General features: G+C 40.7%; 2 protein-coding genes across 6 annotated transcripts in view; both read left to right on the top strand.

Annotated features, from left to right (window-relative positions):
* The window catches only part of LRCH1 (leucine rich repeats and calponin homology domain containing 1), a 199,927-nt gene that overhangs the window by 95,558 nt on the left and 77,746 nt on the right, over window positions 1-26,623 (top strand). For all 5 annotated transcript variants that reach the window (XR_008665747.1, XM_055335664.1, XM_055335663.1 and 2 more), the window contains 2 exons: window positions 84-228; window positions 22,689-22,815. Coding sequence is in view for 4 of the 5 variants with exons in the window: in XM_055335664.1 (XP_055191639.1) it covers window positions 84-228; window positions 22,689-22,815 (272 nt within the window). In the remaining variant the exon portion in view is untranslated. The remainder of the gene's footprint in view (window positions 1-83; window positions 229-22,688; window positions 22,816-26,623) is intronic.
* LOC129516340 (snRNA-activating protein complex subunit 5-like) lies at window positions 24,272-24,445 on the top strand. Its single transcript, XM_055335667.1, has one exon. The coding sequence runs from the start codon at window positions 24,272-24,274 to the stop codon at window positions 24,443-24,445; it is 174 nt and encodes a 57-aa protein (XP_055191642.1).

Raw genomic sequence — 26,623 nt, 5'->3', positions numbered from 1 at the left:
GAAAAAAAGTACCTATAGTTGATAATTGCATTGGATTATGTTGAAGAGTTATTGACAAAATATTCTTTCCTTTTCTCTCATAGATTTATCTAAAAACAGACTGGTCGAAGTCCCAATGGAATTGTGCCATTTCGTATCACTGGAAATTCTTAATCTGTACCATAATTGCATCAGAGTCATTCCTGAGACCATCATTAATCTGCAGATGCTGACTTACTTAAACTTGAGGTAGGTTGACTATACAGATTGTAATCAAATTCAGTGGAAAAAAAAAAAACCCTAAATCATTGTGCTTTCATTTCTATCAGGGTGTTTGTTTCCTCTCTTTGCAATTTCTGACCACTTTTTGAAGCTAACTGCACAAAGATTATTTAAGAACTACCTTCCATGATAAATTTGTAGTGCCATTAATATTGTTTTTGATGCCCGACTTCTCTGAATGTCAATATGACAAGGTATTTTTGTTTAGTTTTTGTTGTTGTTGTTACAGTAATTTATATGGCATCATTTATACTTTTTGTCTCTTTGGTGTGTGGTATATTGTCTTCAGGTATTGATGTAGTTTTTGGAGGAGGAGGGCTAAAGGAAGTGAAAAAAGAACTTCAGGGCTCTGACACATTGGAGCCTTGCTGGTCTTTGGGGGGTTTTGGACCATTGGATTTGCTACTTAGTGCAGTCTGAGCCTGTTCCCTTTAGGCCACGTGAGAAAGTTCTAGAGCGCTGAGCAACTCCAGAAAGGTATGAAGTTTGCTGTTTTTGTAACCCCATTCAATTAGGTCAGCCTTTGCTGAGGGCATGTCAGTGGTCTGTATTGATTCTCTGATTATGCACAGCATCATGTAACATACTCATGCCCCTGAGTAGCCCTGGAGTTAAGGAAATCGGCTATTATTATAAGGCCTAGGTTTTAGACTTTGTGCTGTGACTGTCAACTGCTCTGGCCAGATTTTGGTTCCTTGTCTCCTAAATCTTTGACTTGCACAGGATGTCAGGAGAGAGATAGGAACTGTTACATCAAATCTATCTCTACTATGAAAGCAAGGTGCCAAAGTTCAAGTCTGAGCAGAGCCTCTACTCATGTCAGTGGCATTACCTTGGTGTGTCAAGAGCAGCACCTGATTAGCAAGGCTTGTGCTGTGTAACAAACATGCCAAACTTTATTTTTTTAAGACTTTATTTATTTATTCATGAGAGACACACACAGAGAGAGAGAGAGGGGGGGGCAGAGAGACAGGCAGAGGGAGAAGCAGGCTCCATGCAGGGAGCCCGACGTGGGACTCGATCCTGGGTCTCTGGGATCACGCCCTGGGCCGAAGGTGGCACTAAACCACTGAGCCACCAGGGCTGCCACATGCCAAACTTTAAAGTGCAAAATTGCCAGTGAAAAAGATGAGCATTAACTTATGGTAGATAATATCGATTATTTTTTAGATTTTTGTTTGTTTGTTTTAGTCAGACACTGAGAGGTCCTCTCTTGCTTTCTTTGCAGTCAAAAATGGGTTTCTGCCACATTTTATTAGGTGTGCATATCCTCCTTGGGAGTGAGAAAAAAATCCTAGTCACGTTTTTAAGTGGCCTTTACTTACATTTTAAAGTGTGAATTACTATTAGCATAATCTAGACGCTTACATTAGCTAACTTTCAATTCTCTGGGTTTCAAGTGCATCTGACCATTGTTGAATTTTCTTGAATAAGACAAGTCTAAACTGTTTCTGCAACAGCAGAATGTTCGTTACTTTGGAATTGCCTGATGGAGTCAACATAGTGGTGTTATAGGATTTGGTTCACTATTTCCTTGAGACATCTGCCCTGTAATTCCAACCTGCATAGAGGAACTATCCCAAGAGCCTATGCAGTCGGTGTTTACTTCCGCAGGTCTTGTCCTGCTGTGACATTTTCACCTCCAGTACTCCTGCATGCAACAAGTAAGGAGATTTAATGTTGTCACACAAAGTCCATCCGCAGTGAGAAACTTTTGGGTATAGATGACTTATCTCTTCTGGGATGATATACACAATAAAATTCTACAAATGTTGAGATAATCTAATCTTAAAGTTTATATTATGGTTTAAAAGCATTAGTACAATTGGTTTTGCTGTGACGGTTTTCATGTTGAGCTTCATGGAGAGTAGATAATACCGCTATCTTCAGTTGGTAGAAAGGACATATTGAAGTGTGGGTCCCAGGATCCTCCGAGGCAAGAACGGGGAGAGTCGTCGAGATTGATGATGCTGAAGAGGAACCGTGTGGGCATATTGTAAACCGTTATGTGGTGAATTCCTGGGCTACAGGAAAAAGAAAGAGATACAGGGACTGTTGACCACCCAACTCTTTAAACACTGGTTTCTGTCTAATTTATTGTTTGCCTCGGTCTTTTCTCCCTTTTATATAGATGGCTTTTATTTTGTGTAGATTTTTTTGTTCACATCGCAACTCTAATATTACTGTGCTTTAAAACATATTCTATAGTGTTGAATCCTGACTCTAAAGGAATTGATAACTACATGGAGAAAATTAAGAAAAAGTATATCTCTTACTTTTCAGGGGCGTTCGTTATATCAGGGTATATGAAAAATGCAGGTATATCTTTGGGGCACCTGGGTGGCTCAGTTGGTTAGGCATCTGCCTCTTGATTTCAGTTCAGGTCATGATCTCAGGGTCCCGGGATCAGCCTTGTGTTGAGCTCTGGGCTTAGCAGGGAACCTGCTTGAGAGTCTCCCTCTCCCTCTGCCCCTCCCCGCTGCACTCTCGCATGTGCTTGTGTGCGCACCCAGGCTCTCGCTCTCCCTCCCTCTGGGAAAAAAAGAAAAGATAAATGTATGTACAGCCTCTAAACTCTCCGAAAGCCAGGTACTACATATATATATATGTAATATATATATATACATGATATATAACATAGAATACATGTATTATATATGTGTACATGTATATATATGTATATGTAATTATTTTTGATACCTCTTTTAAGTTTGCTTCACTAAATGTGTAACATAAAGTAGTAACATAGGGCAGGCTTTAAAGTAACCAGAAAGAGGGCAGCCCCAGTGGCTCAGCGGTTTAGTGCCTGCCTTCGGCCCAGGGTGTGATCCTGGAGACCCAGGATCGAGTCCCACGTCGGGCTCCCTGTGTGGAGCTTGCTTCTCCCTCTGCCTGTGTCTCTGCCTCTCTCTCTCTCTGTGTGTCTTTCATGAAGAAATAAATAAAATCTTAAAAAAAAATAAAGTAACCAGGAAGATGGTCACCTTGTTCAATTGGAAAGCCTCTAACTCCTCATTTATTTGGTTCAGTGGGAGCGTGTCTTCTGAGAATCGGACCCCTGGAAGGGAGTTATTTCTCTGTTTGGTAGCGATTGGGATTGGAATGTTTGCCTAAAGGATTTATTGTAGCTTGTACAACAGAAGATGACTGTCCCCCTCTCTTTATGTGCAGATATGCAAGTATGTCTGGAAAATACCAGTGGCATCTAATGAATTGTTGACTCTTTAAGATGCTGAGTAATATCACCCGTGTGATAGTGGGGCCTGTGTGAGTGCTTCCTGCCCTCAGACTCCTACCCCACTCCCAGCCACCCTCAAACTGGTGACCAGGAACACGTTTAGAATATTGTGCTTATGCGTGCTCATGATACACGTCCCCTCAACGACATCCAGGATCGGGTGTCATGGCCTTTTCAGGTCTTTTCTGCCCCTCCGGAAAATTAAGTCAATGCAGTAAGATCGATGTCTTCTTGGGTGTGGTGAGGAGGCCTGGTGGGCTCCAGTTAACTTTAGCCTTTGGCGGAGAGCCTGCCAATCCGTTTACTTGAAAAGGAAGCCAGGGACTCGGGGTGCTGCAGACCTACTGCGTTATAGACCTACTGAGTTGTCTTCAGTGCAGGCAGGTTTTTTTCTATGGTAAAGGGGGTATTATGCCAAAGAAAGAAGCTTATATTCAAGACTAATATAGAATCAAATCATGACATGATCACCAATGTAGATGTATCGGAGAACTCCGTATAAGTTTCAAAAAAGTAAAGAAAAGCTGTAAATTGCTTTTAGGTGTACACTTGAGGTCTAGCTAGAACAATCTAGCATGTTCTGAGATGGCTTTAACAAATAGGCAAGTTCCTTAGGTTTTATAAAGAAGTACCTGAAATACTTTGGCTCTTCTGTGGTGCTGAGGGGTTTTCCTCTTATTTCTGTTAACTACGAATCAAGAGCCCCTAGATAAAGTAGTGCAGGGAAGCTGCTTTTCAAATTTTCACAGATTTCATGTTTCTCTACTCAAACGTGGTCTCAATGCAATTTTTAATCTTCTCTCTTTTTTAATAAATCACACGTAGACATCACTAGTTTTGTGTGTTTCAAAGGAGGAGAGATGCCGTGTGAAGCTACTTTGAATTGATGGGAAACGTTCAGAATGGATCACCCCCTCCGAGATGTATGGAGTAGGAGTGGACACTCATAAATATTTGATGGTCGTGGTGATGATGATGACAGTGAAGATGATGAGGGTGCTGGTGCTGGTGGTGATATGCCACTGCCTACGCAGCCTCTTGGCTGACAGGATGTCTCAGAGATGATATCTTGAAATGTCAGAGGGCTGCTCAGTTCCAGAAATCCAGTTCCTGTCTCAGACCAGAGATAGGTCTAATGAGCACATGCAAAATAAAACCACTCACGGTGAAATACACTTCAGCATATTCCCACGTGATAGAAATGTCAGATTCGTGGAAAACATTAATTTATTGCTGTTTATGTAGCCTGTGTTTGGAGGCTCTGGGCTTTTAATCTTTGCTTCTTGGTGTTCACAACAAAAGGTTATGTTAGCTTAGTTTGGGTGCCACTGTGTTTCTTCCTGTTATAAAGTGTCTTAATCCCAGAAACGTGGCCAAGAACAATAAAAATGATGAAGCATGACCTGTGCCTATATAGGAACAACAAACACTTTGAACCTCAGCTACACAGGAAAGCCTTACAAAGTTTAAAATCTATTTTAAGGTGCTGGAGAGGTTGTTGTTGATGAGACCCATGAAGAAAATGTACCTTAGGAAAATAGAACAACCCAAAGCAGCAAAACTCTTGGCAGCCATCGAGGTGCTGTGAATCTAAGCATAGGGACTTTAGCTTGAAAGTGTGTCTCAGAGGCGTTCAGGAATGGAAGCTGCCAAAAAATGAAAGTTCTTAACAGCATTTGATCCTATTGCTTCCAGAACTCTTGGTGAGTGGTTTTCCTTTCTGAGGGTGAAACACACAGAGCAGGAGCTGGTTTCTTTATTAGAAGCCCCTGGTGGGGGGACGACGGGGGGCTCAGGGGTTGAGCGTCTGCCTTGGGCTCAGGTCGTGACCCCGGGGTCCCAGGATCGAGTCCCACGTCGGGCTCCCTGCATGGAGCCTGCTTCTCCCTCTGCCTGTGTCTCTGCTTCTCTCTCTGTGTATCTCATGAATAAATAAATAAAACCTTAAAAAAAGAGAAGAAGAAGAAGAAGAAGAGAAGAAGAAGAAGAGAAAAGGAAAAGCCCCTGGGGTGCCTGGGTGTTTCACTGGATTAAGCTTCTGACTCTGGCTTTGGGCTCAGGTCATGAAGCCAGGATCCTGAGGTCGAGCCCTGCATCCAGCTCCGCACTCAGTGCTGAGTCCTCTTCCTCTCCCTCTCCCTCTGCTCCCTCCCTCCACCACTCGGGCTCTCTCTTTGTAGAATAAATAAATAAAGTCTTAAAAAAAAGAAGAAGCAATAGTCCCTATCTCTACCAGTCAACCGAGGAGTAGTTTCTGAGGCATGGCCTATAAAGAAAAGGGCAGCCTCTCGGACAAAATGTTATCACGCCATAAAAGGAATCTGGTTTGGATGCGTTTTCTGAAGCTTGGCATCCTTTTTGGCTGCTAAACAATGTGCAGAAAGAGCTAACTTCCTGATGGCCATGTAACCTGTATCCCCACATTCCTTTGGGGAGGTCATCCTGAGAAATAATCTTTAATCCTTTTTTTTTTTTTAGAAGACTTTATTTGTTTATTCATGAGAGAAACACAGAGAGAGGCAGAGACACAGGCAGGGGGAGAAGCAGGCTCCCTCTGGGGAGCCCGACGCAGGACTCGATCCCGGGACTCTGGGGTCACGCCCTGGGCGGAAGCCAGATGTTCAACTACTGAGCCACCCAGGTGCCCCAATGATCTTTAATCCTAAGAATATCTTGCTATCTGAAGGATTGGAAAAAGCATCTTGCACACTAGGGTTGCCTAAGAAAGCACAGATTTTACAAACTTACTGTGAACTAAAAATGAATTTTCTTTGTTCCTAAGAATTTTAATCTTTTCCCTAAGAAATGCACCTCTCCTTGCTTTGACATTTATGAAGAAGGTCTCGATTGTAAGATGGCATTTATTCTTTCTAGAAACTGAGAAACTTGATGGTGTCTTTCTACACCGGAAAAGGGGAGGAATTTCGTTCAATTCGAGACAAACTTAACATCACAAATCCTTTTATGATGATCTTATTTTATTTTCAAAGGGAAAATGAGTTATTTCAGAACTGGCCTTTGATAGATAGGTTGTGTCTCATGAAACGACAGATCGGCAGGAAACTACCAAGATGCAGAGAACCATGTTGGAATTTGGAAGCATCATCTTAAAATTTGAAAACATGTTTTTGTAGAGTGCTACAGTTGGAAGTGGTGGCCACTGGGGTCATCAGTCGTGCGAGCAGCAGTGTGTGGGCTAAGCCTTGTCCTTTCTAGTGTGCTCACTGGGCAATTGTTTTCAAGGTCTGGACACAGTGGTCCCTAAAAATTGTAATATATTTATAATTTGCCATACCCATAAAATTATGTACATTGGCATTGGAAGCTGATGGGTTTTATTAAATGTGAATGAGTTAATAGTAGGGTATTTCTTACCACTTTCCATTCCTTTTAGTGTAGTTCATACTTGGCAAGACTTCCAAAGAGGATTTTTCCATTATACATGTCACCTGATCACAGATGTTGTTTTAGATCAGTGTTTGTGTTAAACAGAGGAAAAGAGAGACACAAAAGGGACATTATGGCTTTGATGGCTGCAGCCCTGTCAGAGTGTGTTGGTTTTGTTTTCAGTTCTGCTTCTGATCTTAATGGAGTTCTTAAGATCTTTGTGCTGCAGACCTTTCCTCCAAAAACGGGGTAAATACCTACCCCTAATTGATTATATAGATGTAATTCTCAGAGTGTTTTCTGCGAGCCCCAATGAGCAAGATGCAAATTATATTTATTTTTCTAGCTAGACAGATAAAAGACCCTTTGAAACTTTACCATTTCGTCAGTAATCAACTTACTCTATTTCCTCTAAGAGCACTGCAGTTTGCCAAGTCTTCTAACAAGTACTGTCCTCAAGAAGAGGGAAAGAGAAAAGGAGCATATACACAACAAGGAGGGTGTGGATTTTTGGAATAATCTTCATTACCATCATCATCATCATCATCATCATCACTTCTTAATAGCCAAGTAGGATTTAGCTGGTCCACCTTCGTATTTGGGTCCTTCAACAACCCTTTACTTTAGATAGGAGACAGGAAAGTGATCCCCCAGGCGCACTGGTTCATAAATAAGAGTAACAGAAATTAGTGAAATTTATTTCTATGGCATTTGTAGCTTGCCTGGCATTTCCACCTTTGTTACCTTGTCTAACACTAACAGTGCTGGATGGCATTCCTTGCCCCATAGGACAGTTTCGTAGTCTTAAAAATAGTTGTTAGAGAATTGTCCAGGAAACCAACCTAAATATTTAAATAAGGGAGCACTTTTGTAATTTCAAAAATTTCTACTATAGTTGGTTTGTCTTTCTAATTCCTAATACTGTGAATTTGTGTTTTCCTGTATTTATGTGTTTATTTATTTACTCATTTATTTTTTATATTTATGTTTTTAGAAGTTGGTCTGTTTTGTTGTGTACTTTTTTTGTTAGATCGGTTTTTAATTTTAGTGACCAACTTTTTTAGGTTGTTATCTTCTATTTCATTAGTTCCTGATTTTTATCTATCAAATTTCCATCTATTTTCTATATGTTTATTCTTTTTTTTTAAGATTTTATTTATTTATTCATGAGAGACACAGAAAGAAAGAGGCAGAGACACAGGCAGAGGGAGAAGCAGGCTCCATGCAGGGAGCCCAATGCAGAACTCGATCCCGGGACCCCTGGGTCATGCCCTGAGCTGAAGGCAGGTGCCTAACCACTGAGCCACCTAGGCATTCGTATTTTCTTATATGTTTATTCTTTTTATAATTTCTGGAGTTTGGGTTAAGGAGTTCATTAATCTTATTTATTTATTTATACTATTTTTTCTTTTTATTTTTTCTTTTATTTTTTTATTATTATTTTTATTACTTTTATTATTTTTATTTTTTCTTTTTAAAGGAGCATTTAAAGTTATGATTTCCCTGTATGTGGTGCTCTAGCTTATTCCTAAAATTTGTGCTGTGTGGTATTTTTAATATTACTCTTAAAACTTCTCTAATCTTCAGCATGACTTCTTTGACTCATGAATTTGCTATAGAGTAGATTTTAGAAAGTTACCTTTTAAAACTGATTTTTTAATGTTAGTGCCATGCATTTGGAGAATATCTTGTTTGATGTTGATTCTTTACATTGGTTGAGATTTACTTTATAGCCTATGCATAGTTAATTTTGTAAATATTCCATGTGTGCCTGAAAAGAATGTTTGTTCTTTTCTTTTTTTTTTTAATTTTTATTTATTTATGATAGTCACACAGAATGAGAGAGAGAGAGGCAGAGACACAGGCAGAGGGAGAAGCAGGCTCCATGCACCGGGAGCCCGACGTGGGATTCGATCCCGGGTCTCCAGGATTGTGCCCTGGGCTAAAGGCAGGCGCCAAACCGCTGTGCCACCCAGGGAACCCTGTTTGTTCTTTTCAAGTGTTGTATGTGGGTTACAGTGAATCCATTAAATATAACTTTTTAATCTGGGGGCTCACATCTTATTTACCTTGACACATTTTTTGTCTGCTTAATATATGTTACTGACAGTTGTACTTTGAGCAAAGTAAAATGATTGTGGGTTTGCTTTTATCCCTGCAATTTCATCAATTCTTTATTTTTTGTTTGTTTTGTTTTGTTTTGTTTTTAATGTATGTATTTTAAGACCAAGTTATAGACCAGGTATTTTGAGCCCAAGTTCAAAATTGTATGTCTTTCTTTCACACTTCAGGTTTTATCATTGTAAAGTGATTGACTTTATCCCTAAAATACTTTTTCTGACTTATAGTCTACTGTATATGAAATTAATACTTTTATCTTAGCTTTCTTTTAGTGGCTTTTGCTCACACATATCTTTCCACTTTCAACCTTGCAACCTTAGTTTTTCTATGTATGTATTTGGATTTATATTTTTCTTCTTATCTTGTATTTTTTTAACCAAGATTATTATTGCGTTTTTTCCCCTACCCTTTCCTACCTTCTATTGTATATTCTGAGTTTTATTTTTTCTAATTTCTTTCTTCCTCTGGTTTAGAGGTTAGTCATTATATCTTTATACAATGTAAGTTGTTATGAATATTTGACTTGCAAAAGCCCGAAGTTCTAAAGGTAAAGATACCTCTCCCTTTCTCCCCAAAGCAATAATGTTTATAGAAAGCTTTATTGCAAGCACCCCTCTGCAAACATATATTATTTTTATTCTATATTTTAGGTCTTTCTTACTTTTTACCTTGATTTGAGTCAACTGATGATTATTCGTACCTACCCACATTTATTTTTACCAGATTCTCTGCTTTTTCACATCATTCTTGTTAGGTGAATCTCCTTTATAACATGCATTCTTAAGAAGTCCATTCCGTGATGGTGTGCTTGTGGTAAATACAGTCTTTTTCTGAAATGCCCTTTCTCTTCATACTTGAAAGAAGGTTTAATTCTAAGAATAAAATTTAGGTTGTATTAGTATAAAAATTTCAGTTGCGGTTCTTTTCTATTTTATTTCAAAGATAGTATGTTTTCTGACCTCTGTTTTGCTGTGGAGAAATCCTTTGCTAGTCTAAACGTGTTAGCCTTGTGGAGAATTTTCCATGCTCTTCCTTTTGATTTCCTCCCATACCTTCTTTTTTATCTTCTTGTGTTATATTTTTTGCTGTGGTATGTATAGGTGTGTATAATTTTGATTTACCCAGCTTAAGCTTTGTTTTGCTTCCTGAATCTGGGGATTCATGTCTTTCAACAACCCTAGAAAAATTTTAGTCATTGTCTTCTTCCATATTGCCCCTTCCTCCATTTTTCTATTATTTTGGCCTTCTTTGGGTACTCCCTATTAGTTAAAGTTAATTTTGATCTTTCATTCTTCTGCATTTCTTAGTATCTTATCTAGTTCTCATTTCTTTATATTTGGAATAGTTTTCAAAGATGAGAATGCACTTAAGCATATTGAAAGCTGAAGTACAGCAATACTTTGAAAGAAGGAAAAATTGTAGTACCATGATATCCTTAATTGAAAAGATTCCCAGAGACGCCGGGCTCAGTAGGTTAAGCATCTGTCTTCAGCATAGGTCAGGATCCTAGGGCCCTGGGATGGAACCCTGCATTGGGCTCCTTGCTTGGCAGAGACTGCTTCTCCTTCTTCCCCTACTTCTCCCCCTGCTCATGCTCCTTCTCTCTGTCAAATAAATAAATAAATAAATAAATAAATAAATAAATAAATAAATAAAATCATTTAAAAAAAAGAAGAAGAAGGGGTACCTGGGTGGCTCTGCCTTTGGCTCAGGATCCTGGGATCGAGTCCCACATTGGGTTCCCTGTGGGGAGCCTCCTTCTCCCTCTGCCTTTGTCTCTGCCTGTCTCTCTGTCTCTCATGAATTAATAAAGTCTTTAAAAAAAAAAAAGAAAGAAAAGACTTCCAGTGATTGCAATGTATAGCCCAAGAGCTCTGTATTTTGGCTCCTTAGATCTGATGCACTCTCTTGCCCTTATAATAGTATACCCTGTTAGTTGGCTAAAAACAAACTCTTACTTGGTACTGAATTTCTATGAGTTGAGTAATTTTCTTATAAAATTAGATGAGAACAAGTCTTGAGGCCTTTGACCCATGAAATTGGAGCATAAGAGAATTGACTTCTTAATCTTCAGTCCTTTCTTGATTGAATTCTGCATTTTCTGTCTTGTTAGCACCGAAAGTATAGCTTTCATCCCTGGTGTCTTAAATTGAGGGTCACATGGAATTAGGGCTTTATAAAGGCAAGTAGGTTTTGACTGCAATCTGGAAGCATAAGGGCCAGACCAGGGCTTCACTTTGGTTTTCTTGATGTTCTTATTTGCTGGTTAGTGACAATCACAGTAACAGGGCAAGTAAAAAAAGTTTTCCTAAGAGTTGCTTTTGAGAGAAGAGACACAAGAGTATTGGTTTTCTCAGCTTCCCAATTCTAATCTAAATGCATTGCTTCATTTTCAAAAGAAAAAAAATGCTACAATAACTGGAAAATTATAGATTATGATGTTAAAAATCTTATCCTACTTCTGACAGGAATGCTTGTGCTCTGAGAGCTCAGGGAGAGGAAATCTTGATAAAATAACGTAGCCAAGAATTTCAGCATGAGTAATAATGCTAAATAGCACTTTTCCCAGGTAGATAAGTTAAGTCAAGAATAAATACATATTCTGTGGTGCTTTATCTTGAAGCATTCAAGGGATTGAGTGTTTAGGCAACAAAGGGTATAATTGTGCTGTGAAGAGTTGATTCCGTGAAGCATTTTTTTTTTTTAATCTTGTGCCATTTCTTGGAACACCTTTACATGCTTGGACCAGATGGACTGTCCGAACAGATGGAATGAGATCATCTCTTTGAACAGTGAGAAAATAACCAGAAGATTTGGGTCACTTTCAGAGTTGGATCATGTGGAACTGTGTTATCTATTAATCTAAGCATATCTACCTTAACCTCATGAAATCAGGCAGTGTTTTCTGATACTCCGTTTGGCAAGTGACAGCAGAAAGGAATGTGAAAATAACGTAAGAAAATTGACCCCTTCTGCTCAGTGAATTAGTTCATCTGTTCACGAACAGAGAATAATAGATTTGGAGAAAACTCACTTGCCAGACTTCATAGGAGGAAAAAAAGTTATTTATTTTTGACCTCAGCGATGCCATTGGATCAATTAAGGAATAAATAGAACGCTGTTTCCCCAGAGTATAGTTCTATGGAAAAGTGTTCTGTTGGATATAGGTATCCAAAAAAGCAAAAAACAAAAACCGGAGCCATGTACTGTATTAATCTGCACTGTGTGTCTGCAAGCAACACAGAACTCTTCCCCTATTCTTTGTGAGGCGTGCCTATTAGTGTCTCCCAGAATGGTGCTTTCCAGAACACCAGTTTGTAAACACTAATTTAGAGGAATTTTTATCACCCACTGACTCCTACTCCTTTAAAAACTGACCTCATGCCTAAAAAAGGATGAGGTTACAAAATATGTCCCTTCATGATGTTATATTCAGTGACCAAGTAATCTGTATGGACTAGATGTATTGAAGGGAAAAATGATATAGAAGTAGAAGACAGAAGAACCCGAGAAACACTGAAGTGTGTTACACAGAGCTGCCATCCACGCTGATTTATTTTTTATTTAGTACTTTAAAAACATACATAAATGTTTAGTATTATTTATTCACTATCAAGTAAAGTATGCAATTTCTTTTGAGAAAAAAAACTGCAAAGTACTTTTTTTTTTGCAAAGTACATTTTGAGAAAAAAAAACCTAAGTACTGCAAAGTACAGTCTATTAGTCATTCACCAGTATTCAAACAATTATTAATATCTTGTGACATTTGCTTATAACATTTTTTTTTCCTTTTCCCCACCTCCTTTCTCTATGGATTGAACTCTTTTTGTAGGGGATGTGAGGATTTTTTTCAGAGGTTTTGAGAGCTCAATACTATATAATAAAGAAAGGAATGACCTTGACCCGAAGTCTGAAGCAGCTGAAAGAGTCTTTAAATTGTCTGCACCAAAATTTTATTGTTGAAATGCTACATCCCTACAGTTGAAATAATCACCTGTAAAAGGGCAATTTTTTAAAAAAGGTAAAATCATGACTCTCATACAAATATAACATCCATCAAAGATTGTGTATAATTCATTCATTAGCAAAGGAAGCAGTAAGATGTATAACCTGTTTAAGGAGAATTCAGCATGCATGCACACACACATGCACACACGCACATACCCACACACAGTAGTACGCTGGCTGAGATGAATTTATGAAGAGTTGCAAGAGGGCTGCAATCAATTGCACTTCCACTGTAGTCATCACAATTTATCTGTGCTCCAGTGCACAAAAATTATTTTCATTACTATCTCGTTTTCAGTTTTTACAACAAATTTGAGTTGTAAAATAACTAAAAAAGGGATCCCTGGGTGGCGCAGCGGTTTGGTGCCTGCCATTGGCCCAGGGCACGATCCTGGAGACCCGGGATCGAATCCCACATCGGGCTCCCGGTGCATGGAGCCTGCTTCTCCCTCTGCCTATGTCTCTGCCTCTCTCTCTCTCTCTCTCTGTGACTATCATAAAATAAATAAATAAATAAAAAATTAAAAAAAAATAACTAAAAAATTATGAAAGGCAGGGATAACCTAGAAGAGTATACCAGACAAGACCCCAAGCAGTGATTTTGCCCATTTCAAAGTCATTTACGGTTTTCCTGATACACTAAATAATTGTGTTTGTATCGCTGCATGCAAGAGCTGTTAGGAATAGTGGGCCCTCCCTCCCATATGTTAGTCCCAAGGCAAGACCGTTGTGACCTCCAGAGAACAGCCTGGAATCTTCGGCAGAGGCAGTCTTTGAGCATTTGACAGTGGTGCCCCAAATCCGTAGATACTTGTTTACAAAGTTGTTAGGACAAGCCAGACATCCCTCACGCCCCCCACCTTACAGAAGAGGATCCATATAGGAAGCTTCACTTCATTTGATAAGAGTCACTAAATTTTTGTCTTATGTCTTGAGAACCCCCTCCCCCTGCCAGTAGGAAATATGTGCAGTTATAGTGTTTTTAAAATAAATGACCAATGTTCAAATGGGACATGGGTGATACGAGCTCAGAGAGATGTCACCTAATCTTGTGAAGGGTTAAGTTTTAGGATTCATATACATTACATATTTTCTCAGAGTTTAAAACAGGTTCTTGAGCAGAGCAAGCACTTAGTACTGTAGACAAATGATTGGCTTCCTGTCAGCATTTGGCACCACAGCATTGTCCTTCCTTGATTTGGCCACAGGCTTTACTGCTTGCTTTTCTACGTCTTTCTGTTTCTTCTTTATTCCCCTGTTAGGTGGTTCTTTCTCTTTCTGCACCTTATCCCCAGAATTCCCCACAGCTCAATCTTTGGTTCTTAAACCTTCCCTCTCAGATCCTTGTCCTAGGTGTCTCCAGTATATCCTCCATCCTCTTGGGCCATTTGGACACAGGTCCTCATTTTCCTGCTTGCCTAAAATTTAGTTCCTCTTTGATGCTTATTGACTCCTCAAAATTCAGCATCTGCTCAATGAAGCTCATTTTCTTCTTTTCCAAATAAGCATCCTTGTTCCTGTTCACGCTCCTGTTTTTCTCCACTCCCCTAACTTGGAATCTCAGAAATCATCATTGACCCTGTCTTCCATCCTTTTACATAGAAATTAATCATTGAACCACCAGTCTAGCATCTCATAGCCTCCTGCTTGGAATTTGGGGTCTCCCACCTCCTGTTTTCCTGGCTTCCCTTCACATTTTATTCCAAAGTAAATGAAAATAGGCTGTGTTGTATTGAAGGAAGATCACAGACATTGATGTGAAGCCTGACCCACGTGGTTTCAAACTCTACAGCACAGGGCAAGTCACTAGGTAGGCAGCCTGGAGCAAGTTCTTTAAACTCTCTGAACAACAACATCAGTTTTTGCATCTGAAAGGTCAGGGGTTTAATGCTTATAATACATAATTGTTGTGCATATAAATAAAATAGTAGTTGTCTAAATGCCTAACAAGGTGCTTTATACGTAATAATTCCCCAAGAAATGTTTCTTGAACTGTCAAATCAAGCTTTGTGGTATGCTGTGTCATATGTATTGCAATATGGGTTAAGAAAAATAGTGCAAAAGACCTAGTAAAGTAAGGGGATTTTCTAGTGGTGTTGGTAAAGTGGATACGCTACTGATTTGTAGAAGTATTAGAGCGGTTAAATGGAACTCTGTTATTACTGGCTGTCGAGTTACATGATGGAAGCTCTTGTGAAATTGGTACAACAGATATTCTGCTGAGATTATGTGCATGTACGTCCTTGGAAGGAGAAGTAGGAAAAAGAAGATGTATATAGACTTACGTTCATGCAATTCCTTCTGCATTCAAAAATTGAAATAGATGGGGAGACATACGTCTTTAAATGAAAGACGAGCATGTTTAAAAAATGTTCAGGTATCTTAAATTTTATTATGAATATTTTGTATTCACCCCCTGGGCGGAAGTTGGTCTGGGCCTCCTGTTTCATTTAAGTCAGTACAGCTATCCCTTCCTTTTTGGGCGGAGGAAAAATGTTAAAGTTAACATTGTGACTTAGTGATATGGCATGGAGGAGAAGGTGGGCAAGGTAGGCATACTTTCCTGGGAATAGGAAGCTAGTGTCCATTCTACCTGGAACATGGCTCCAGTTATCTTCAGTGCTGATACATCTTTCTTGGCCATTTAGTGGTTGTTTGCCTATGTGCCAGCAACCCTGTTTTGCACAGTGTTGTTTTTCAAGACATAGGGCTCAGGCCTCTACAGTCCTATTCATACTTTTTATTATATATGTTTGTGTGTGTGTGTGTGTGTGTGTGTATGTGTGTGTGTGTTCTTTTTAAGTCTTGTGCCCAAGACAGTCCTGGAGTGCCTCTTCTATCATCGTCCCCTCCCCCCTATGATAGGTAGCAGATGAGCAGCCTGGCCGAGGTACAGAGATCCCACCCTTTGCTTCAGTGGGATCACCTGCACCTCCCAGCAGGTGCTCAGGACCCAAATGTCAACAACACTCAGCCCTCCTCTGCAAAGTGGGCTCCTGAGGGCTCCACCCAGCATCACTGTAGCACACCTGTGTGTCACTAACCTTTCTTTTTGTGCTATGGAAAAAATCCTATAAATGTTAGAAGTAGTCATTGTATGTTGTACAAGCATTTGTGGATGTGTAAAATAAAAGTTACATATAATGCTTCTGTTTAAAAAAAAAAACAAAACAAAGCACGAGGCTTGAACTCACAGCCCTGAGATCAAGACGCAAACTGAAATGAAGAGTTGGGATGCTTGACCGACTGAGCCACCCAGGAGCCCACATCTGCATTCTTGCCTCTGAAGGGGTTTGGCAGATTAATATTTGGGCTATCATCTGGTAATTGCATTCTCTCTGAACATCCAATGCTTCCTTGATTTTGAACACTCAGCTCCATTTTAGAGTGAAGGAAGGGCATGATCAAATGTGTTGGAGCAAGTTCTTTAAACTCTTTAAGAGCATCTTCTTTTTGTTTGTTTGTTTGTTTTTCCTTAAGGAGGAAACTTGAAGTAATAGTTTGTAGAGCCTTGTCCTTTTAGAACTGAAGAGCTCTGAGGAAAAAAAAAAAAAAACAAGCCATAGGAAATAACAGAGAAGGGGGGCGAGTTATCAATAATTACACTTTGAAATCTAATTACAGACATCGCGGCAGTGGTGGCTGCTGGCCATGGAGAGTATAAGACAGTGGGGTATTTTAAGCAAGGCTTTATTTATACTCCGGAGGAGACTGATAGGCTGTTATTGTGGGAACCGGGCTCAGTTGCAGTGGCCAAATATGGTGCAGGTATGCGCAGCGAAAATGCACAGCAGAAGGGCTGGTGCAGCAATCGGCCTGAACTCTGAGCTGCTGTAGACACTCACTTTTTTGCTTTTTGCTTTTCTTTTAGTTCTCTTTTTCGAGTAATTGCTATTCTCAAGTTGTAGATAGCATAACTGCTTTCAAAGTTCAGTTTCCACGTGGGTGCCCGGATTTTGTACATGCACATCATCTCAATCAAATTCCTGTTTTACAAATTTCATGTAAAGCATGATTAAAATGACATGTATGTAACTTGCATTTATAAAATGAAGGTCCACGAAAATATCCCAGGCAATGTGAAGCAAGGCTCTGGTTGTTGTTGGTAAGCATCCCCAGGCATATAATGATGATGGTGGGAATGCAGGGGGAGGGCTGGTGATGAAGGGGAAGTAGTACTCTGTCGTTAGGGGAAGCGAGGGTGAGACATTTTGCCAGGGTGGGTATTTCAGAATGGAGCCAGCAGGAAAAAGGAAATGGTTCTCTGTAGATATTGTTCACTGATGTGTGTGTGTATAAAGACCATTAACAGTCAAGTGTCATATGCAAAACAGAAAAAAAAATATAAAAGTGTTACGTTACCTTGAATGAAAGTTGGACAGAGTATGCAAAAAAAAAAAAAAAAAAAACAACCCAAAAGCCATAAACACAAAATTAGGTGAGGTATCTTTTGAAAAAGGAAACTTGCTTGGTTGGCTACAGTAAAATAGCTGCTGTTTACTGGAGGTCGCACACCAAGTGCAGATGGACTCTTCCCACAAACAGTGGCAATAACTACCATATGCTTGTTTCCTTCCCCTGGCCGAGACTCACGGGTGTGAGGCCGGAGTGTCCACCCCACAAAACCTGTCCTGCTCTCCTGGTGGCTTTTTAGATGTGTGCTGGGATATTTCCTGAATGGGTTTGTGATGGTTAATGATCTCACATCATTATTTCAGTTACTCCTCGGAAGCCAAACAGTAAACAAAGAGGATGAGTCCTGGGTATTTGTGTTTTCCCAGAGAAATAGTGGGAACCCGGCATTTGGAGAAGCTGGGGGAGAGAAGGTCGTTGATGTGCTTGTATGTGCTAACCCAGGGCCTCCAGACCTGTAATAGCTAACTTGGTTTCTGTTAGCCTGAAACTGTGTAGCCCGCATGCCTCAAAGTGATCATTTTTATATTTAATTGGTATATGTTGGTATTGGTATATGTTTTCAGTGAATGAAATGTAAAACCGTATTTTAAAAGTGACTGAAATTTTAGCAGTTAAGAAATAAAATAAATAGCCAACACCGAGCTAAGCACACATAGGCTCTTTATTGGTCCTGTCCCCACTGCTTTTGCCACATTAGTGGTCGGGTATGGCTTCATCTTTATGTAGATTTAATGTTGGGCTGAGCACTTGTGCATCCATAATCTCATGTCTCATGTTAGATAAGTATGCTTACCTGTGTTTTAAGGACGATAATACCAGAGAGGTTAAACATTTACCCTAAACTAAATGTTTGCGGCAGAGGCAAGATTTGAACCCCAGGCCTTAATTCCACAGTTGGTGACCTTTTCACCAGTTGAGTGGGTGAATATATGACAGGTCTTTTTCTTTTTAATTTTAATTTTTTTTTTTATTCTTGAGAGAAACACAGAGAGAGGCAGAGACACAGGCAGAGGGAGAATCAGAGCCTGATGCAGGACTCGATCCCAGGACCCTAGGCTCATGCCCTGGGCTGAAGGCAGACATTGAACCATTGAGCCACTCAGGTGCCCTGTGACAAAAGTCTTTCTATAAATGGTTTTCTGCTACATGAATTCTACACTCAATTATTCAGTGAACCCATACACTAAAAAGAGTTACATTCCAGTAGAATAAAAAAATAATGATGCCCATATAATAAAATCACATGTAAAAATATCATAATTTTTTTATCATCACTACTTTAGGGAAAATAACTTTCTGCTAAACCAATAACAAATAATGTTAAATACCGCCATTAGGTCTGAACACGTGGATATTACTAAGTGCCATAGTCAAAACACATTAAATGAAGAGTCTCCAACAGTAAAACCATAGGGAAGTGACTTCGTTTGCAAATTCCTTAATTTAGGAATTATATTAAGTGAGGGATAGTGGTACTTGAAGCCAAGAGAAATGTATTCTGTAAACCAAAGCTATCAAGAGTGTTCAGATTATTAACGTTGAGCCGCTTTGTTTTATCTTGACATGAGGAAATAGACCCATAAATCCTAATAGGGAGTCATTCAGTTGAGAAAGATGGAAGAGGAAGCATTCACAGTAAACACAGCCTGGTGAAAGCCTAGCACCTTCTGGCCCCTCCCTGTGCCAGCCTCCACCCAGACCAGGCAGTGAGAGTGACCAGAGATGCTGGGCACCAAGGCTCAGGCTGCCATGACCACGTCTGTAATTTCTGCTTCTGAACGAGTGGCCCTTTTCCCCCACTAATTTAATCTTTTGTAATGAACGAGTTAAAAAAAATTTTTTTTTTAAAATTTTGCTTTCAGATGGAACGTAGAAGGGTAGATTTGAAAATAAATGTTGGCCATTACGTTATCAGACATGATAGGGCCTTATTTTAAACATTCTCTCTGCAGACGGCCTGCTTTTAGCACAGAGGCCCGCAGGAGACAAGTGGGGGAGCAGGATAGTTGTTTGCAGCCTCAGGCACTTACTTGCTCGAGAAAAATTGCTGCCAGCTGAGTGGTTTCAAAAAACTCAGGCTACCAATGTGGTCTTTAGTGGGTAGAGGATTAGAGGGAATGCAGTTTCTTCTGTCCTTTATAAATATTTGCTGGACAGCTAATGGGTTTTTGTGTGCATGTGTATTTCCTTTTTCTATTGGGGAAATTACCAGTAATACAGGAACATCCTGTGATAAAATATATGAAGTGTAGAGCCTAAGAGAATAGATCAGTGAAATAGAGGAAATGTGGCCCAGGCCTGTAGCAGGCTGTATTGTAACGAAAAGTCCTGGCATCCGGATGTATCTACAGGTGCCTAACGACAGTGGCGGGAGGGGGGAGCGGGGGATGAATAGAGGATTCCACCAGCAGCTTTTAGCATCCAAAGCTTACACCCCCATCAAAGAAATCATGCTTATATCTAATTATTTTAAATCTTAAAATCAGTGCTCACATCTACCCTTAGAATGCTTAAATGTCATTTTATTTTAGATTAGTATCCACGCTGGAATTCCTGTGAGAATAATCCCTTGTAATCTCCAATCCTGTGCTTCTGAATGAGCAGAGCCTTCACTGCATTACTTGAATGGTGTGATAAGTCTGTGTCCCGGTTCAGTATCTGTTCATGTGATGAGATGCCTGCATTAAAGTGAGCCTGGCAATATTGAAATCTGAGTTTCCAAGCAAAGAAACATGGGAAGAATCTTCAACTGTAATTGTTAATTCTGTGGAAAATAGGAATGTAGAAATTTTTGAAAATACTGATCTTTGTTTCCTTGTCTTCAAAACAAAGTTTAAATATGGCTCCAAAATAAATATATATATTTAAAATATATATATTTTTAATAAAATATAATACATATATATACATATTGCCCTATTAACATGTTAAGGAACCAGTCCTCACTTTATGCAATTACATAATAATATTTTATAACCACAAATTACATTCCAAATGATTTACCTGCCGCTTTTTAATAAACTTAGTTCTCTTCTCCAGAGGTAGTGTCCAAGGAGGGTTTTTTGGAGCTTGAAGAAAGCTCTCCCATCAGCGTAACACCTGCTTTTTCTCAGCCCGTCAGCTGGAGATGCCCTCTGTTCAGCTGTATGATTCCCACTCCCTCATATGGGAGAGTAGAGGTGTAAAAGCGTTAATTGAAATATAATGCATATAGAAAAGTACACAGCTCATAATTATATATCTCAGTGAGTTTTCACCAACAGAAGCACCCATGTAACCAGTATGCAGATGAAGTGTATCTTTTTATAGTGATAGGTATTTCTTTTCTTTTTTCTTTTTTTCTCTAAGATTTATCTATTTTAGAGAAAGAAAGAGCGAGAGAAAGCAAGCCTGCACATAAGTGGGGTAGGGACAGGGGAAGAGAAGCAGACTCTCCGCTGAGCACAGAGCCCCATGCAGGACTCCCTCCCACAAATCGAGATCATGACCTGAGCTGAAACCAAGAGCTGTAGGGGCGCCTGGGGGGCTCAGTCGGTTAAGCATCTGCCTTCAGCTCAGGTCATGATCACAGGGTCCTGGGATGGAGCAGAGTCTAAGAAAGAAAATTTAAAAATACTCATTGGATCTAATTCTCCCCCAAATGACTACTGATAACATTTTGGTGTGTTTTCAGGCTGCCTGTCCCTCCCTCTCCCACACACAGATTTATGTGTGCCCAGAAATACATGCACGCAGTACCACAACCTGGGGAGCTTCACACACGTGGGTACATGCACACAAAAGAAGTTCCACATTAAAAAAAAAAAAAAAAGAAGAAGAGGACGTTCCACATAGTTGCAATAACATGACAAAGAGACTTTTAGATCTATCACGGCCTGGTCGTTGGCTTCATCAGAACGGCCGGGAAACTCAAAACCATCCATCTCCCTACTTGACGGCAGGAAGGGTTTTTGTCTTTGCTTCTGTTTTGTTGGAGAGGAGGTTGAACTAAATGGCTGACATATATGAGGATGGCTCATTGATTTCATTTATCCCTTATTTTCCCATTTCTCAGAAAACTAAGCATCGATGATAGGAAGTTCAGACACTTCTGGTAGAAAACCTCTTCATGCAAAGCAGAAGTGAGACCTGGCCCCAGACTTTTCTGGGAAATCTGTTAAACTGAACTCCTTGAGGCTTCAGCTTCATTTTTTCCCAGAAGGCCAACTTGACCCTTCTCTTCTTCTTCTTTTTTTTTTTTTAATTTATTTTTTATTTTAATTTATTTTTATTTTTTTGACTCTTCTCTTCTTTTAATTAGCTCCCTTGCAGACACCCCAGTAGACCTTACCCGCAGTTGGCTATGTGTCAGCAAAAGGAAGCAGAGTCAAAAACGTTGGAAATCAGGCTGGTGGTCCTTTATAAGTTGCCTTACTTCTAACATGGACGGGAGGATGCCTTCATGGTGCTTGGTTCTTGCTGTGTTTCCTGCTCATATTGTCAGGAAGAGAATAGTTGGCAGCAGCTTCCTGTTGCTATTGGTGGCACAGGGCATGATGCCCCTCTGCCTCCTGGCTGGCCGAGGAGTCCACTTCTTCTACGGGGGGTTTGATGGGGTTCTTTGTGCTGGGAAAAGTTGTTTCCCACAGAACTGCCTATGCTTTTCTTTCTTTTGTTTTTTTTTAAAGATTTTATTTATTTACTTATTTATTTATTTGGAGACCACACGCAAGAGTCAGGGGAGAGCCAGAGGGAGAGGGAGAGGGAGAAGCAAACTCCCTGCTGAGCGTGGAGCCTGACCCAGGGCTCGATCCCACGACCCTGAGATCATGACCTGAGCAAAATCAAGAGTCAGAGGCTTAAGCACCTGAGCCACCCAGGTGCCCTGCCCTTCTTTCTTAGGAATATATCTTATTGGGGATCCCTGGGTGGCTCAGCGGTTTAGCACCTGCCTTCAGCCCAGGGTGTGATCCTGGAGTCCTGGGATCGAATCCTGTGTCAAGCTTCCTGCATGGAGCCTGCTTCTCCCTCTGCCTGTGTCTCTGCCTCTCTCTCTCTCTCTCATGAGCAAATAAATAAAATCTTTAAAAAAAAAAGGAAATATATTTTATTATCTTTTGTACTTGGGATTTATGACCCATGCAGGAATGTTCTTGGACCTGTTATATTTGTAAAACGTCTTCTCAGGACACTCCTTTCTTCTTGTTTGTTCACAAACATTCAGAAACAGTGTGAAGTGGCCTGTGTATTTACCTGTGTTCTCGTATTGTCTTTGCAGTCGGAATCAGCTGTCTGCCCTGCCTGCCTGCCTGTGTGGTCTGCCTCTCAAAGTCTTAATCGCAAGTAACAACAAACTTGGGTCGCTGCCAGAGGAGATAGGTCAGCTCAAACAGTTGATGGAGTTGGTATGTTACTGATTTTTAAGATGCTCTTTCTCTTTGCGTACTGACCATCGTCTACCAAGGTAGTCAGACTTTTTGCTGCAGTTGGACAGGGAGGTGCACCCGTTGTTGGAGGGCTGTATATGATAAAGACATTAAGTGGGGAGCGGAACCAGCTTGGCTTTGCTGTGGCAGACACAGTTCCTGAAGTTTACAGGTTTCCTGTAGTTTACACTTCCTGAAGTTCGCAGGATTTACAGTTGCTGCAGTTTTACTGGTTATCGTGTGGTAGTTAGATCATGCTTTTTTCAGATCGCATATAAATTTGTGATAAATTATGAATAAACTGGCCAGATAATGTACCGATAAGTTCGTAGGCCATACTTGATGAATGTAAATCATTAATTGAGAAAGAACAGAGTGCTCTGATTCTGTAAGGGTTTTTAGTAACCATTGTCCCAAACTGATGAACTCTAAAATGTGACCAAATCCCCAGAGGCAAAAACAAAACAAAACTCCACCTTATAGATGGAGTGCACCTGACACCAAGAGGCACTGTTCTATTTCAGCTCTTTCACTACTAATCGAATCACTCACCTTGTTTCTAAAATGGGAAAGAATGAATACCAGCCGGGTAAGGTGGATGAATGAAGAAGCAAAAATGAGCAATCGGACTAAAACATTACGGTCATAATTTATCCTCCAAGCAAGCATTACCCCATACTGACCTTGTGTCAGGCACAGAGCTGAATGTTGTGATTATGACCATAAAAAAGACGGTACCTTTTTATGGTAGATTTTACTGGTAGATTCCAGCCTAGAACATTGATCGCCAATGGCTTTTTTCTTGTGTGCCAACTCTAGTTAATTTCTTTGGGGCCGTGTGGAACACGTGGTGATGACTTGTAAAACCCAGATAGAGAGTGCTGTGATGCCTTCATCACATCTGCAGTGGGAATTGGCTAGGAAAATGACAGCACCGGAGTCATCTATGTATCAGCTTTGATTTTAGAGTGGAAATGCCTCATTGCTATATAAAGGCATTGTAGGTAAGGAAAGAGTGTCTTTATCAGGACTTACGTGATAGTAGTATCTGAAGCCCATTCCAGCTAGCTCACACCAAGAGTTGGGATTGGTCAAAAAGATGCAGGGGTCTTCTCAAATAGCCAAACAGTCTGGAGAAAGAAGAACAAAACTGGGGGTATCGTAATCCCAGATTTCAAGATAATACTACAAAGTTGTAGTAATCAAAACAGTATGGTACTGGCACAAAAATAGACACATAGAGAGTGGGAAAGATACATGCACATCTTTGTTCGTCGCAGTATTATTTATAATAGCCAAGAGACAGAAACAGCCCAAGTGTCCATCAGTAGATGAATGGATAAAAAAGATGGGGTGTACGATGCTGCTCCGGCTGAAGGTGGCCCTGCACGACCAGCTGAATCGGCTCAAGGTTGAAGAACTAGCCCTCCAGTCAATGATTAGTTCGAGGAGAGGAGATGAGATGCTTTATTCTCACCTTGCACCTCAACAGTCACATGATACGCTGGTGCATGTGGACAATGAAGCGTCAATCAACCAAACTGCACTGGAGTTGAGCACAAGGAGCCATGTGCCGGAAGAGGAGGAGGAGGAAGAAGCAGATTCCTGAAGCAGGTGAAATGCACGTCTGAACAGAGACAGGCATGGGAAAGAGGCCTGAAAGCAACATGGCACACCACCAGGCAGGGGACTCACTCTTTGCTGCTTCCCAAATACTTAGACACCAGCTGCGTGGGTTGGTGTGCTGGGCTGGTTAAAGCCAATGGTGGAGCAGAGCCAACCTGCAAAATCTACTTCCTCACCGTCAGATCTCTTGATGAAGGCATGAACCTGTGTGAGGGAAACAGTTAAGTATTGTTAAAAAACCAAAAGGAAAGTTCAAGAGTCCTGGGTCTAGAGCTTCCCTTGGGAAGAGCTCCTGGAGCCTGTCCTGGGGTAGCAGTAGAGGGCCATGAAAATGACCAGCTCCTGCCAAGAACCTACGCTCTCCCACTGTGACCTGCGGGTGGCAGCTCCACCGTCAGTGCCTCTGGGTGGCTGGCTAGGAGAAACGAAGGAACAGATAGGCTTCCTTCCCTCAGCCTGTCCCTTACACTGATGGGCGGAGGCTGATGTTTGGGATCCTGCAGCCCCAGGGTCAGCGGGAGCACAGTGGTCAAGGTGGAGCAGGGAATGGGCACGGGGAGTACTGGGCAGATGACACAACAAAGTAATAAACGGGGTGTGTACAAATGGGAAATAAATGGACTTACCATGAGTTGCTTCAGAAAAAAAAAAAAGATGTGGTGTGTATATACAATGGCATACTACTCGGCCAGAAAAAAGAATGAAATCTTGTCATTTGTGATGACATATATGGACCTTCATAAAGGGCATGAAATAAGTCAGACAGAGAAAGACAGATACCGTATGATTTCACTAACATGTGGAACCTAAAACAAAACAAAACAAAAATTGAAAAAACCACCAGAAACAGTCTCATAAATACAGAGAATGACTGGCAGTTGCCAGAGGGAATGGGGAGCAGGTGGATGAGTGGAATTAAGGAGTGCAAACTTCCAGGGCATCTGGGTGGCTCACTCGGGTGAGCATCTCCCCTCCGCGCAGATCATGAACTCGGGGTCCTGGGATGGAGCCCTGCATTGGGCTCCCTGCCCAGTAGGGGAGTCTACTTCTTCTTCTCCCTCTGCATGTCCCTCTGCTCATGTTCTCTCTTTCTCTCAAATAAATAAATAAATCTTTTTTTAAAAAAAGAGGTGTAAACTTCCAGGTATAAAATAAGTCACAGGGATGAAAAGTACAGCATGGGGAGTATAGTCAATACTGTTGTAAGAGCATCGTGTGGCGTCAGGTGGTGACCATACGTAGTATGGTGAGCGCTGAGCCGTGCGTAGAGTTGTTGAATGACTATGTTGGGCGCCTGAACCCAATACAACATTGTATATCAACTATACCTAGATAATTTTTTTAAAAAAGATGCATGGGTTTTCCCATCACTCAGCATGAGGACATTTGATCAGGGGTCATGAATGTTTAGAACAAGACACTGGAAAGTTCTCATGAGCCACAGCAGTGTTTTGTTTTCTCAGCTTTCTGTATTTCTCTATACAGTGGAGACGTTGCCTTGCCTGCAGATCCAAAGTTTAAATGTCCTCCAACTTGAGCACTAGCTGGTCTGTCTTGGCCTCGGTGTCTAAGCGAGAGAAGCAAGGCTTGGTTAGGATGTCCTCCCCTGACTCGGTCCTCGGTGCCCCACAGTATATGGTCATGTGACCCAGAGACAGCTGCTCTGCTGCCACCGAAGGGGACAGTTCTGAAAGAAGATGAATATTAATTTGGGTAGGCAACTCCTACCCCTAAATTTGCTATTACAAGAAATACACGCCTAGGGTAGGGAATGATTGATTCAGTTGGAGTTGGGAAGGTTTGTACGGGAAGAGACCTTTGAGAGGCCCCTTACAGAAGTCTGTTTGGGATTTTCTAAATGGGAAAAGGAAGGGTGGGACAGAGGAAGAAGCATTTAAGAGAGAGAGGACAAGATAAAAAGCCTGTGCTGCACAGCAAAGGAAACAGTCAACAAAATGAAAAGGCAACCTCCAGAATGGGAGAAGATATTTGCAAATGACACATCTAAGAAAGGGCTAGTATCCAAGATCTATAAAGAACTTATCAAACTCAACACCCAAAAAACAAAGAATCTAGGCAAGAAATGGGCAGAAGACATGAACAGAAATTTCTCCAAAGAAGACCTACACGTGGCCAACAGACACATGCAAAAATGCTCCAC

The sequence above is a fragment of the Nyctereutes procyonoides genome, unplaced genomic scaffold (genome assembly GCF_905146905.1).
Source record: "Nyctereutes procyonoides isolate TBG_1078 unplaced genomic scaffold, NYPRO_anot_genome, whole genome shotgun sequence".
NCBI classification, from domain to species: Eukaryota; Metazoa; Chordata; class Mammalia; order Carnivora; family Canidae; genus Nyctereutes; species Nyctereutes procyonoides.
Note: the sequence above shows the minus strand (reverse complement) of the source record. Positions and strands in the feature narration are given on the sequence as shown.